Source organism: Mastigoproctus giganteus, chromosome 1 (assembly GCF_048544385.1).
Source record: "Mastigoproctus giganteus isolate SK-2022 chromosome 1, ASM4854438v1, whole genome shotgun sequence".
Classification (NCBI taxonomy): domain Eukaryota; kingdom Metazoa; phylum Arthropoda; class Arachnida; order Uropygi; family Thelyphonidae; genus Mastigoproctus; species Mastigoproctus giganteus.
In genome coordinates, this window is record NC_143575.1 from 88,113,704 (window position 1) to 88,129,602 (window position 15,899).

General features: G+C 35.7%; 1 protein-coding gene across 2 annotated transcripts in view; it reads left to right on the forward strand.

Annotated features, from left to right (window-relative positions):
• Positions 1–15,899, forward strand: part of LOC150090971 (zinc finger CCCH domain-containing protein 10-like) — a 1,521,236-nt gene that overhangs the window by 1,108,354 nt on the left and 396,983 nt on the right. For both annotated transcript variants that reach the window (XM_090373667.1, XM_090373676.1), the window contains exons 7-8: positions 1,573–1,759; positions 7,934–8,132. In XM_090373667.1, the coding sequence (XP_090229793.1) occupies positions 1,573–1,759; positions 7,934–8,132 (386 nt within the window). The remainder of the gene's footprint in view (positions 1–1,572; positions 1,760–7,933; positions 8,133–15,899) is intronic.

Sequence of the window (15,899 nt, forward strand, 5' to 3'; positions counted from 1 at the left end):
TTCATTGCCATTTGTTTGCCGTCATTTCTGTATGCTTCTTTCCTTATCTTTCTTCTTGCTATAACGTAACTCTAAGCTCTATCATTCTTCTGTTACATCTCTTGCAGAAGGGTACACCATTACAGAAAAAAGCATGCCTAACATCCAATATGTAACACGATACAAACCATTCGATGCTGAAAGCAAGGTCATAATACAAACGTCAATATCTATGAAAACAGATGGTATCAACATTAGTGATTACTTTGTCGAAAGAAACCAGACAAAGAGAGTAATAAGTGCTGTCATCCTCTTCTCTGTTCTTTTGACATTTGTCTGCATTCATCTTTAGTTTTGGTAATCCACGGCAATTATTAAAATAAAACAGAATGATGTAGCCTTTGAAGTAGAGTGCGATGTCTGATATTAGAATATATTAATATTTAAGAGAGAATTCTTTAAAGTGAAAAATTACGTTGAATTTTTATCCGTGTTAATCCTAAAGTATACATGGAAGAATGCGGGCGAATAGTTCTGACTCAAAGCTGTTTAAGCAGTCACTTCCATTAATATCCTTACACTACGTAAAAGACTATAATTTAATCTCAAACAGTACTTGGCCACATATGAAGTATGGGATTGAATTCTCTGTTTTGCCCGAACTTCATATAGAACAAACGGATCACTGCCTGGAGGGGTAGAATGTTTTCATTAATTGTCTGTGAGTACCAATACACTGACATCTCAACTTAGAATCATTATATGAAGATAGCAATAATGTATAAGCAATGGAAGTTCGTAAGGTGCCAACCTTCTATAGAAGAACAAAGGTCTATAGAGGATATTGTGAATTTGTTACTTATATTGAATTGTTTTCATGTTTATACAAATTTTATTTAAAAAGTTCAGTTAATAGCCACGAAAAGCATTTATATTATTTAATTTCAATAATTAGTCTCTTAGTAATAAAGTTTTGTAATTAATTTTAATGGTCCAAGAAGCAAACTTAGCTTTCTGTATGTAAAGTTTTGCCCTAGAGGATGCGACTATTGCAGTCCTCTCGACAAACTGAGAATTAATGCCCTCTATCAGAAGAACAATGCATGGTATTTGAGTAAACGTGTTTTATCTCCCAATGATCACACCAATCCACAGAATTATTGATGCCATTATAAACTTCGTTTTGAAATCCTAGATTTCAAAGTAATCTCCAATAGCTTTGATCTAATCCCTCTTCCTGCCCTGTGCTTCGATTTTCGTCTACTAATTGGCCATTTGTAATCTATATCATGGAAATAAATAGATGATGGAAGTGGTTCGAACCTGGCTAGACATGGAGGTAGAATCCTTGCAGGAAATAAAAGTACATTTCAATGCTGTGTGTATTGAAGATTAATAAAATAGCATTTTTCCTAATGTCATTCGGTATTTGTATATTAAAATTTCCATTACTTTCTGGATGACCCTCGTATTGTTTTCGCGAATATCCACTCATGAAGGAAGTAATTTATTCGGCATGTAATCAGTCTTATTTCTTCATTGAGTTTGTTCGGTAATTCTCCAATACATAATGGTCATTTTCTTTTAATCTAGGGTCACCTGCAAAACCAACGAGCTCCCTTGTATACTCCTCCTCCTAGCGTCTATGATGATGATCCGGGTATTATGTCAGAGGTTGAAACCTCCGCTACGGGATTTCGCCGAGCCAATAAGGCTCGTTCTAGCTTACCAGTGGTGCGTACCCCTTCCAAAACTCAGGAACGCACAATGGGTAAGTCCAGTAAGTACACATTTTTGTCCCTAATTTTTCTCCCTTTCTTTAAATACTGTAGTGGTTGTAGTAGTTGATAAAAACAGAAGAGATTAAATGTAGACTATCTAGATATGAATTGAATAGTGACTCTTCAATCTTTTCTTCATTTTCAATAAAAGATTACCATTGGCTTGCTGTCTTTCCCCTTAAAGTTTTGTACTGTTTCATTCTGTATATTTTATAGACTGATCAATTGCATCTTACGTAAACTTGAGTGGAACACCATATATAAGAAAAACGATGTTTTGAATTGCCCAACTATAAACCCCCTTTTTTTTTTTTACTTTCCGAGGGAATTAATTGGCAGCACCAGCTTGTAAAATAAAGCAGCAATAAGATTTCGCTGATCCCAGCCGCAGAAGCCATTCCAGTCGTACTACATGGAAGCTTTTAAATCTGCTTTGAGAACACAAAGTCGCAGTTTGCAAATATCGATTTTGAACCCACTTACTGCACATGTACGGTTTCGGTGAAAGAGGAAATATGATCCTCCAGCTTTCTCGCCTGGTGTGTCATCTACAGCAGTTAGTAAATTTAATAAATTATCTCTTCACGATTCATACTTCTCTTTCTCTCTTTGGGAGTTTCTCTGTCACTAATACACAGTATTGGTGGCAGCTTTTTTGATTTGCAACCTATTTCTTTTAGCATTAAATAAAAATGCCAGCCCGCATACAGTAGTTAGCATAATGTTTATATGTATTTTAAAAAAGTAAAGTATATTACTTAATGGAAATAGGATTTAATTAGTTTTAAAGCGCTAATTCCAAGAAAAAACACGTTACATTAATGTTTTATGCCAGGGGTCGGCAACCTTTTTTGAGTGAAGAACCATTTTTAATCTAATTTTTAAAAAAAGAGAATCCAAAGAGCTGCACCTGAGTTCAAGCTGGGGGGAGTTTTTTAAGAAATGGAATAGAGTGGGAAGGTGCTTTATTAAAAATATTTATTAATACTGAACAAACGTAGCAAACATCTAATTAGGTAAGAATTAATGTGACTTTTGCTGCTGAACTTCTTGAGGGAGTCTCTCAATATCAACGAGTATGCCGTAATTTTCATCTTTAAAGATGCTGAGAGATTCGCATTGTTCAGACGGTTTCTTGGTTTATATTTAATATAAGTTCATGATCGAAAATATTTGCCCGCAGAAAGTCGTCGAACCAAAAACTGAGAGAAGTCCAAACGCAGATATTTTCAAATTTATAGACGTGTCGGGTAAGATACATCACGCATCGAACACGATTTGGTCTTTATTTTTCAACTCATCTATCCGTCCATTTGTGTAGAATTGCAAGGGCAGCCTTTTGCCTCCCCAAATCTTCAATTTTATTTTAGTTTTGCACTCCACATGTCCTTGATTTTTAAATCCTCCAACTCCATTTCAAATTGTGCTTCATGTGGGCTAAAAGTTAAAGAGCCGCAGGTTGCCGATCCCTGTTTTATGCTTTTCTGTAAACAGCAATCTATTATATTGGCCTCACATTTAATAAATTATGTCCCAGTATAAAGGACACCACAAGGGCGAGAAAGTGTAGTGTCCACATAGTTTATTAACCAACGCTTTCTATAAATAGGATTTCTCTCGAGTAACCCGCTAAGCTTGCTAGAAACTCTAAACCAGTTTGCTTCAGTAAAATACTTAAAATTTTATCTTCATTGTAGCATAATCCATGCAACTGAGGCGTATATATTATGAATAAACACCAGTTAAGTGCCATCGAGTACTCACCAATGGTAAGTCAAATGTGTTGACTCATCTGTCAATCTTGTATAATGCTTGGGGTTAGGACAATCTAGCGGTTTAGAGTAGACGTGGATGTGCTATAGCTCGCCTAATGTTGTGGAATGGCATCATTGCAGGTAGACTTGCAGAGAGCTCTTTACGGATCACGCAGATTGCGGAAAACACATTGATCACATCTCTGAAGCGTGGGATCAAAGTTCAGTTATTTTACGTCTTCGTGCTGTAGACCAGGTTCACTCTTGCGGATAGTAACGAGGACTCAGTCTATTGCTTGTTAACATTAAATGAATTGTCCAGCTCGCTTCGTTGGGTCAGCCCATTAAACTCATTAGGGATACTTTAAGAAGATACATTGCAGCTTTTCTAGTAGCTTTTGTGACTCTCCATCAGTGGCCGTAGAATAGTGGTGTCTTTGGCAAGGTCTCATTCACATAATCGCATCGATGGTCATTACCGAAATGGGCAGCAGGCTGTAGACAGCACGGTACTGAATCTATCCTTAATAAATTGTAGTAATCTCTTTATGATCAGAAAGACTGAATATAGTCCACAGGAGAGCTCCAGTCCGTTTTCTTTTTACAAAATAAAATTATTGAGAAAAATATTGTTTTCTGTAGTGTGTAGTAATAAATGATATTTTGTTGAAGAAATCAGAAGACAATAAATGTGTTTTTTTCACAAAGTGTTAGTGGAAGTTAATGTGCGAATAGCTTTTTTTCAAAAATAAAAATAACTTTATTTGGTAGTGTATTTATATTCCTGCCAACCTCTGTTGCGGGTACTTTTAAACACCCTGATGCCCTTAGTCGTCCAGAATTTCCTGTAATAAGTTGGATGTGCATCTATCATTGATATAACTCCAGAGGATCAAATCAAGAAACCTATGAAGACAGACGTATTCGCTGTGGAGTCCATTCTTCTACCTTCTGTGCTTCCACATTCTATAGAAAAGGCCTTAATCGGTTTTCCATCCCACAAAACAAGCAAATCGACCGAAGAATACCTACACTTCATAGATGCTATGCACTGAGGTACTCATTCTAACCCATCGGTTACGAAACTGAGGAGAGAACTGTGCTGCATCCTATAACCAGCAGCATCGTCATGTTAGAAACACGATTTTGCTCAGAAATCAAGTAGAATTTCAGCGTCTACAACATAAGATTGTCCAAGAAATATTGATCTGTGTCAGAGGAAAACTGCATGAAAATCAATCTGACTTAAAGGTTCAGACTCAAATTATACAGTCTGCTAGAAGTTAAAACTGACTTTTCAGCTATAATTTACTTCCAGTTCAATTGAAAAAGCTCAAGTCAGGCATTATTCAACGTCTGACTTGATTTTTGCTGTCATATTTTGTTTTCTTCGAGGTTCTGTCTTTGAATCTTGACATACGAAACAATTGTTTTGTCCGCCGATACGAACAAAACAATCTTGAAATGTGTTCACGTTTTATGCGACTTGTTTGTTTTCCTCTGAAGCATGAAATTTACTGAACTGCTAATCATATTCATTTCATCACTGTCTTCCTGCCCTTCGTATCTGATGTTTTGAAATAAGTCTTTCTAATATCTATGCTTTCTATAAATCTGTTTATACTTGTAACTACTGAATAAGAAAGTAAACCGATCACTTGATTATGCAGGTCTAAAATTGATGGAATACAGGATTAATCGAGACTTCCACAGCTGAAACCTGCGGGTCTTGAAGGCTATTGGCATCATTGACGCTTAGTTATGAGAAACTGGATTGAGTAATACATGGAAGACAAGCTATAAGATGGAGCGAATGATGGCGCAAGCAAATATCAAATATCACTGCACGTAGCTCTGGAGCATTTTGAAGCTTATTTTGTCACTTGGGAGAGCTGAGGTCCAGTTGCAAATATTGTATAATGGTAATGAGTGAAGTGGGCAAAAATCATAATTTATATTGATGTTGGATTATGGTATGATATAGAACATGATTATATTCAAATATTAAGGGTAAGGATAATATAAGTATCATATAATAGTATAGATTAAAGTAATGATTAATTTTCATGATTTATTCGAGAACTATCTGCCTTTTCAACATAGGAATAATTGAATTTATCTCACTATCTGTTATGCAGTGTGGCTGCACATTGAAAGCTGCTTTCTTGACTCCTGATTGTGCCAAGAAAATCGCAGAGATTTCGATTTTTTTTTTCTGCCTGCAGTGTTTTGTATTTATTTCATTTCAGAAGGCCAGCAATATGCTTGTACAGTAGATTTATCATTTTTTCCCTCGCTGGTAACGCTCATGAAAATATATAACAAGTTTTGACTGATCTTGAGAAGTTCCTATAACAGTTTATATATGACGTCATTTGCTGCAGCTTACCGGACCAAGAGTGATGCCAGAATTGCCTGTCAATGAAACTTAGCAGAATTACCTTTCAGAATATTATATGCATCTAGATCACAGAATTCCAGGCTTTCTGCCAAAGAGGTTGGTTATTGGATCAGGCTGTAAAACACAAAAACATTTCTTTCAAGATGACCTAATCAACCCGAAGTATAGCCGTTTAAGATTTAAAGTACTGCCTTTTAAAATTCTAGTTTAACGATAGTGGTTAGTTTATTTAATCAGTAAATTCCCCTTCCAGTGACACTCTTCTTTATTTATATCACCCAAATCAGTTTGTTCAATTTTTCTGTCAAAAAGATCAAGGAATAGATTAAAAAAAGAAATACCCCTACGTCAGAATTTGATCACGTATACCCAAAATAATAAAAATACTCATGAAACATATAATATCCTGATTTACAGATGTCAGTTAGTCGTTTGAGTAAACGTACTGATTAATTTCGTGTTCAAAAATCAACCCATTGAATTCTACTCGAGACTTTTCGAATGATATGCAATTTATCTTTGCAAAACCCAAAATTCGAGACCAATATTATGAACAAACATATCCAAGAACGGTTTTGATAATGTGTAATATATTCCAGTATTTTTTTCGTAAAGCGTTTACATAAATTATTTCTTATTTATTTTCGAAAGAAAAAAGTTACACTTTAATGTTTAAATTTTACATTTCATAATGATTTCAATTTTTCTGTCATAAAGAATTAAAAATAAGTAGAAAAAACAGATTTACCATTATATTTTATCCCATATATCAAGTAAGCGATGTATACAAATTTCTATATATACTTCTCGTTTACTAATTAAATTTTGAATTATTTTATTATTTATTAAAGATGGCTTTATTTAATTTTGATTAATATCATAAACACGATTTGTTATCAAGACATTTCGAATGATATGTGATTTGTATGGATATATGATTGATAAACATAGAGCCGGTCCTAGAATTCAGAGAACCGAGTTGTAAGGATCATCGTTGGATACACCTGGTCCTCTTTGTTGGGACTGAGGGGATACCTTTATATTTGGACCCTTTTAAATCGTCATAAAGATGGGTTGCACCCGAATCACTCCTCTAAGGACCGGCACTTAATAAAAGCAAAAATTGAAGGTAACATCGTAGATAACCATTCCATAAACAATACTTCTAGTTTACACAGACATTTCTTCGCCTTGATTGTACTGGTACTCAATTTAAATAGGTTGTGTAATCCAGACATTGAATAATTCTGATATTCTCGACGTCAATCGTGACTTGGTTCTTAGATGAACATGATTGCTAGCAAGATTTTTCGCATGGGGAGGAAACCACTATGCTATATCTAACGCCTTTACGTTTTCACCGAAGCAGTTTAATGGGTTTTATCAAGAATAAGAACTTTCAGTTCTATGCTCGCGGGTGCCAGAGCGAATCCCAATTTATATTTTCTGCTTCGAACAGATGAATTGCTTCCAGTTCCTATTTTGATAATGTAAAACAAATGCGTAGGAGATGATAATGCATCTTTGGAAAGACGACAGCGCACCATTGACCCCAAATGTTCATTTTGCTTCCTTTGGAAATCTGCCAAGTACTTAGTCTTTATTTAAGCTACAACTACATCCCTATCAGCCATTGCTCTTCTGAAAAGCGCAACTGTTCCGAAGTATGTGTGACAATCTGGATGCTGTCATGTCCTCCCTCAAGTCAACGAGGATGATTTAAATTCATTCTTATTCTCAGTCGTTTACGTGGTGGATAAATAAAATAACCGATGTGTTTCTTTACTTAAATTTAGCTGTAACTTACTAATAACATGCTGCTGCCATCCTGGCACCACTGAATTTATTTTCATAGTTGATGTGATGAGTGTTATCCAAAAATAATGTTATTTTACTCCACTCTGGTGTGAATTTAAAATGAACAAAGGAATTCATCTTTCACTGTCCATTGTCTGTGTGCGAATATGCGATCGATCTTTAATTGGCAGTCTTTATTACCTTTATACTTTGTATTTCAGGCTTGGTGTTTCTACAGTACCGCAGTGAAACAAAGAGGGCGCTGCTGCCTAATGAGATCACCACAATGGACACAGTCAAAGCTCTCTTTGTCAGATCTTTTCCAAAGCAGCTAACAATGGAATATCTGGATTCTCCTCACATCAGGATATACATCCACGATCCAGCGAAGGATATGTTTTATGAATTAGAAGATCTCCGGTAAGAATTATTATGTAACATTAATAGTTTTGGTGTCTTTTGGTGCATAACGACATAATATGATGCCATTATGCACCAAATGAAATTCCTGAAAATTTTGATATCCGCATTACTTCTTTTCTGCATTTTCGAAAACAAAACAAAAACATTTTGATGTTCAGAATAGATAAGAACTGGATTTAATCTTAAATTATTTCACGAAAAATTTAACTGGTAGAATATTTGTTTTTGCTAAACATTGAATGATTTTTTACAAATTTTCAGTTAGAGATTAAGAAAGCAGTTTTGATATCCTAGAAAGAACCGTTGCTTGAAGATAAATGTTATTATTGAGGAATTTTTACACAGTTTTCGTTAGGAGATGAGGCTGTTTTGGAGAGAAAGCAGTTTCGATTTTAACCTGGTCAAATTCAGGCTGCTTTGACCGAGAAATAAAGTTGATATGTGACTCTATATGATGTCTTTTATTTAAGTGAAACTTTGGTCCTTGCTCTACAGTGAAAGCTCCTGTAATCCAATAATACCAGAGTATTTCAAAAGATTTCTAATGGTACAAATTTACTGGATTTCTTCAAAATTGAAAAGTGGCATATCAGAAAATTATGGTATTTTTCACAATCGTTGATTTGGGATGGCTGAAAAACACTGCTGTAACAATCAGCTTATTGAACTTGTAGAAATTAACTGCCCATGAGATAAGCGAAATGTTTACTGTTCAATACTAGAAGTAGCCAATTTATTACTGCAATTAAAACAGATGCCTATTAGGGCCATCATATGCATCCAAAACTACTTAAGTCCTTCGTGGAACTGAAGATAAGGATTATAATGTCGTATCAACCTTTCTGAATAGCTAAGCACTGTGGAAGATGGAACACCTAAATAAGTATTTCATCCTTGTGTTCGCTACACTGTCAAGGACTATCATCACTAAGTCGAATATATTACAGCACATTAAAAGCTATTGTGTTAGTCAAATGATGCTCAAGATCCATTAATTGGATATTGGAGATACGCTTATGAGGTGGAGGGTGTTATCGAAACCCAGCAAGCGAAGTTGCCATATGAGATTCCTAAAAAAATGGGGAGCATTAGGCTCTCGCTTAATTTTTTTTTGTTTGCCTCTGCTGTTGTTTACCAGGAAAATAATCTAAAATAATTAGGATCTAATGCACATCACCGCCATTATCCTTACCTTATATTCTTTCATTTCTTAGTAGCGGCAGAGCTTTTTTATGCGCAAACCGAGACGAATCATTTTGCTATACAACTACCAGTGGCATTCCCATTGGTATAGTCAGGCAACAGAATGGCTATTTCAATGGCTATATATATTTAAGTGCTATAATAGAGTCAGCAACTACGTCTTTGCCAGGAAGCGTAGTACAGACACGTCTCTGGCAAAGAGGGTCATCTTGGTCCAGGGACCCCACCCATCTACTTTATTTTAGAGCTTCTTAAAATATGTCCAAAGCCCCAGGCTACCTAAATATGGCATTGCCTAGAAGGACAAGGAAGAGTTACATCGGTGACTACTTTAAGCTGAATGTAATTAATGCAAAACTGACAGGAATTATTTTCAACTTAAAAGCTGTACTATAAGGTTGATATGGATGGAAAATGCCTGCGTGGTTTGTTCTGGCAACGATATGTGCTGGTTTCTCGGATAGGTGGACATATACTAGGAGTTTCAAATCATCTGCATAATTTAAATCTTAATTGGCAGATAAACGAAATAAGGGTTGCTGAAAGTATCCCACTTGTGAGTACACGGAAACTAACAATCCGAAAATGGCTCTTGCGTTTTGGGTGAAGGATTGGTACTAGAGAGGAGAGGAACGGTTTAAGGAAACCTGTTGGACATATTACATGTGATGGGAAGTGTAAAATGCAAACTGTGAACAGAATGTCTCATCTTAGAAGAAACATTTTTTTTTTTTATTCCTGCCAGTAATCTATAAAATTTTAAACGCACTTTTGTTTAATAATTGAATATGGCAGGTTACTGAAAAAGTTACTTTGCTTATTTTTGATAAGTGTGAAACTCATCACCTCCGTGCAGCTTTTTTATGTCTAGAAATTAAATTTCATTAAGGAACTTGCATTGGAATTCTGATACAAAATATCTCCATAAGAATTATTATGAGAAATTCTGCTGTCTTCAGTAAATCTGGGCCTTATTTTCACGATCGCTGTTATTAGCGAATAACAAAGGAAGTTCATAACCGGGAGGAGTTAGAAAAATGAAGAAATCATTAAATATCTAATTTAAAATTAGTAAATTCGTTAACACTCCTATTCGGCATTCTATTCTTGTCGAATCCAAAGGGTGTTTTAGTCATTAGTGAAGGAATCTGTTGTCGATATTACAATGGGTCATGGCGCAGCAGAGTCAGATGAAGAAATGATAAATTTAAATATCGATTACCTGTATTAGCAGGAACTAATGAACGCCAGATAGTTAATTCCTCTATACTGCCATGCACTATCGAATTTCTCTGACGTCTAAAAAAAATACTTAAAAATTTCCAGTGAATTACTTCGTGTGTATTAATGGAATAAACACATCGCTGACAATGTTTACTAAATAATGGATTATTTTCTGCTGTGTTTTCTATGCAGCATTTAAAAAGATAAAATCCACACATCCAATAGTTCTCAAGTGAATCACGCATGGATTGAGCTGTTTAAATTTAATGAGATCCTTGTGATTGCGAAAATATTGCTTTACTGAAGATAGCAGAATCTCCATCAGTTGTTCTTTACTCAAATTTTTTGAAAAAGTAATTCAGCCAACAAAGCATTGCTTTGCACACACGCCCGAGTACCTGCATACCGTTCTGCACAGGAGATCGACAACTACCAATCGGCGTAAGCCGACGATTTGAAGTTCTACGTGAGCTCAGATCATAATCATCAGATTCATGATATCAACCAACAAGCTTCTAGGCAGATATTGAGCTTGGAAAGTTATCTTGCCACAATTGGGCTGCATCTAAGTCTGAGCCCTTCCAAATCAGCGCAACTGACTATAACCAAGAAGATAGTCAAAAATGATATCCAAATCTTTGTTAGTGGGGAGCCAGTGCAAAAATGTGACCTCTCATACTGACCTTGGCTTCACCTGGGATGTTGGGCTCACTTTGTTAGGATGAGGCAGAAGACGTACGCGGCTCTTTGGGCCGTGCATCAGGACCTCGTTGGTGTTCATCAGCCAGCGCTGCTTGTTCGGCACGTACTGAGGTGTATTATGCTGATCCTTCTCTATGCATCAGAAATTTGATCATCTGCCCCTCCCTCATACCTTCACAAGTATCTCAGTTTAGAGTACTGACTGCTTAGAAGGATGAACAGGGTGGTAGGCCACTCCCTAACTATCTCCAGATCGATCCTACAAACACATCTGGGCACCACTCCCTGGAGACATATCATCATGACAAAAAAGGTCCTCACGCTTGCACGGCTTCTAAAGGGGCGAATTGATGCTCCATTTGTATCCACATTAATCTCTGGCAAGAAGGGAGCACCCTGACTCCTATATCCCTCTGCGTCTTACGTTTTCAAGCATTGATTCCCTGAGGAATATGTTTCCAGCCAATTGTCTTCGGATCTTCAATAAATTTAGGATCCACCCTGAGAGGTTCTGTGAAGACAAGCCCTACAGGAAGGAAATCCTCAAGAACTACTACCAGATAATGAATCTATGATACTCACCTGTTCCTGGACACGACTGACTTTTTTTTTTTAACTGGCCTATTTGTATTTGACAAAGACTTTTTGTCTTCATGCAATTATATATTTTGTATATTACTGGATTTTTGTATATTATATATTTTGTATATTACTGGATTTTTGTATATTATATATTTTGTATATTACTGTATTTTTGTATATTATATATTTTGTATATTTAATTTTGTAAATATCTCGGGTCGAGCACGCATGTACTCTTGTTTATTGTACATGTGTTCCTCGCACCTTAGTCTGTAAATATTCAAATCCTTCTGGTACAGAGCCGTCCCTGGGTGACTTGGGAAATAAACTGATTTTAATAATAATAATAATAATAATTTGCAATCACAATGATTTCATTAAATTTTACAACATATTCTTGTTCCGGAGTGTAGACGTTTTTTTTCCTTCCTTCAGTTACCCACCTAACCAGACAGAGTCACATTTTTTTTCTGCGACAGTCTCCTCCTCTTGTGAATCAACCAAGGCCAAGTTGCCACTCTTTTTTCACAGCCAATGATAATATAAAGAACTAAAGAGTTGTTGGTATACGCAAGCTAAATTTAGCAGTGTCAAGATAAAACTGTTCTTTTCGGCTGGCATCTAAATATAAACAACAGTGGGAACAGAATTTCTTCTTTTTTTAACTCTTCAGCCTCCACCACCCTCTGTTATTTATCATATGCATTAAGTAGGCAAGATCATGACTTCATAATGGTGGCGAATTCTATTCGGGAATGATTCACAGGTATTCAAGAGTTGCATAATGCTTGTTTAATATGCTGAGAATTGCTTGTTTATGAATATATTGTGAATTGCAAATGGAGATATAATCATACCTTGCAATAAACTCTTCACGGCCTAATTGATCAGAGATGAGTTGGACATTTTGAATGCTAAATATCACGTATGCAGACTTTTAAGTGTATCTTCCTGCAAGTAAACGACATAGACTGTAATCGTGCAACGTACACAATGTCCACTTTATTAGGTATACCTGCTTAATAAAGAAAAGCCCTCAGGACAGTATGGGTTCAATTAAACGCCGAAAGTATGGCGCAGGGATGCTGGTCTTTGTTGACTCATTTGATTCCCACAGTCGTTGGAAATTGGTTGGTCGCGTCTCACTACTTTATCTTCCTAATCCCACACGTGCTCAAATTGTATTCGGGTCTGATGACTGGGAAAGCCATAGCAATAGGCACCATTCACCTTCATGTTCCTGGAACCAGCAGACAGTAGTTCTGGCCTTGATATGGCATATCATTCTGTTAGAAGAACCAAATGTAAATAATTTTGCCAATGAACAGTAATTTCCATTAACCACTTTGAAAATTTTTTATTAATTAAACGTATTATCGAATTAATATATAGTGATAAATAGTAGTAACTAAAAAATTAAATATTGCAATGAAAACTGCGTTGAATAAGTGTGAATGTCCTTAGCTATTGATTAAATGGATCATTGAAGAAAACAGCCTCTTTTCCCATCTCCCTCTCCTTTACTAAAGGGAGAAAGTTAAGCTTAGTATTTCTCTTTTGAATTACGTTTTCTTCTTCAACAGTATTGAGAATTTTCAACTTATTACCATGAAGAGGTATTCACAACAACCCTTGTGGATGAATATTTAGAAAGCAAATTTTAAAAAGTAAATAAGGAGCAATTGAAGAATATACAATTGTGTTGAGTGGTATATTCGTTTGTATTTTCTGTCTTGCATGGCTTTTTGCCTTCCCTATCAATTAAAAAATCCACCACAGATTTTGAATTTGAGGACTGCCTTAAAAGCTAATAAAAATGACTTTATCTGTGGATGTAACCAAATAAATTTTCGGCTCATTGAGAAATCTGCTCGTACAATGTAAAACTGCATCCTTTGTACAAAATTACAACAGGAGGTCAAGTTTATGCAAAATTTACGAGTATACATTTAATAAATAATGCACATCGTTGCAACTGAACTTTTGGGCGATGGTGTATATTACCCTTGTAGTATGCAACTCTGGAACTATATTTGCCTTACTGAAGTAGATTTATAACACTTAACTTAGTTAAAGAGCGGAAAACGTTGAAATCTGCCCCCCCCCCCATCCTGCAGTGTAGATTTAGGACTTGATCGAGTTCAACACTCATTTGAAAATAACCCACAATCATTTCTGCACGTGGAAGTAATTCACTGGAAATTCCTAAGTATTTTTTGAGACTTTGGAGAAATTCGATAGCACGTAGCATGTATAGAGGAATCAACCGTCTGGCGTTCATTAGTTCCTGCTAATACAGGTAATCGATATTTAAATTTAATTTATCATTTCTTCATCTGACTCGGCTGCACCGTGGCCTATTGTAATATCGACAACGGATCCCTCCACTAATAACTGAAACATGCTTTGGATTCGACAAAAATAGAATGCAGAATGGGAGAGTTAACGAATTTATTAATTTTAAATCAGATATTTAATGATTTCTTCTCTTGCCCCTCCCCATTTCCTAACTCCTGTCTGTTATAAGCTTTCTCTGTTATTCGCTAATAACGGGGATCCTGAAAATAAGGTCCAGATTTGATTGAAGATGGCAGAATTTTTCAGAATAATTCTTACGAAGTCCCTTTCGTATCAAGAATGCCGTTGTAAATAAAGGACATTTGCATTGCCATTTTAGTTTTCAGTAAAGAAGAAAACGTTCCCTTTTTTTTTGTCTTATGTCGCAATAATTCCATCTACATTTTTAAATTGATTTAAAAATCTTTGCAATATAATGTTGTCCACTTCTCTACGTATTTCTTCTGTGCTGTTACTTCTTTTTGTTACTAAATTTTCAGAACTTCCAGCTGACCTCGGTTAACTCGGGTGTTTTCTCCGGGGAGTAAATGTACCAGACGTTGAAGGAAAGCCAAGGAAGGGCATCTTGACTTAACTGTCACTTCTAATTTTGTTCTTAATTCTTAACGTTATCATGCGTTTCCCGTTTATGAGCGTTGTTTTTCATTAGCATTCTTAACTTTAACTGCTTCCCTGTCGTAAAACTATTTTATGATTATTATTTAACTTTCTTTTCTTTATTGGAACTGAATTTGTTAATCCAAAGCAATTTCTTTGATAGTGATGAATTTTGAAATTGTGACGTTATTAAGGAAAGATTGGTTAAAAAATATCTGCAAACGTTCATCAGCGATCTTTATCGGATGCGAATTTTCATCCAATGAAAATGAGTATACTTATCAGGTTTTTTGCTGTCTGCACATCGTTAACAGATCCTTGTAGAAATCGTTCTTTGAGATAAAATTATTGTGGTTGATGAAGCAGCGTAAATTATCCTCCTGATCTTCCCATAGTAATTACACAAACACGCTCCATTATAAAATACAGTTTTACCAGTTCACACATTGAGTTTATACACCTTGTTAGCTTAGCCGGGTACACCAGATCGTTCAGGAAAGAAAGAAATAATTATGCGTCCAAAGTACACTTATCAAAGGTATTTGGACAAAACATTAGCCCTATACAGATTACGTTTCTTAGTGTCCAAATACTTTTTATAACAGTTACACTGTTATTAAAAGTATTTGGACACTAAGAAACGTAATCTGTATCCAATGTATATTATGTAATCAAAAGTATTTATTCCTTGTGGGTAGCATAATGGTTACGATCACCATTCACTGCACCATCTGGAAAAGATTCGAGTCCCATCTCGACTGGAGGAACTTTTTTCTCCCGAAACTCTGTTTTTTATGCCACTAAATAGACAAACCGACCATAAAATTCTCACAAGTTACAGATAGACATATTGACTTCATATAGTTCAGTTTTTCTCGCTCATAATCAAAAGAAACCCTAATAGACAAGGCAGGTTTCTATTAGGCCTGTTAGAAAATCATTTTATACGGTGCAAAGTCTCCTTTAACGTGTAATACAATGCATAACGCCTCATAGCATAGCCCAAGTTGCCTGGACTCCAATTGTAAACTACCGAATAACCCCCCCCCTTCCAGCGGAACCGTTCTTCATTGGAAAAGTGATACTTATTTCTGTTCA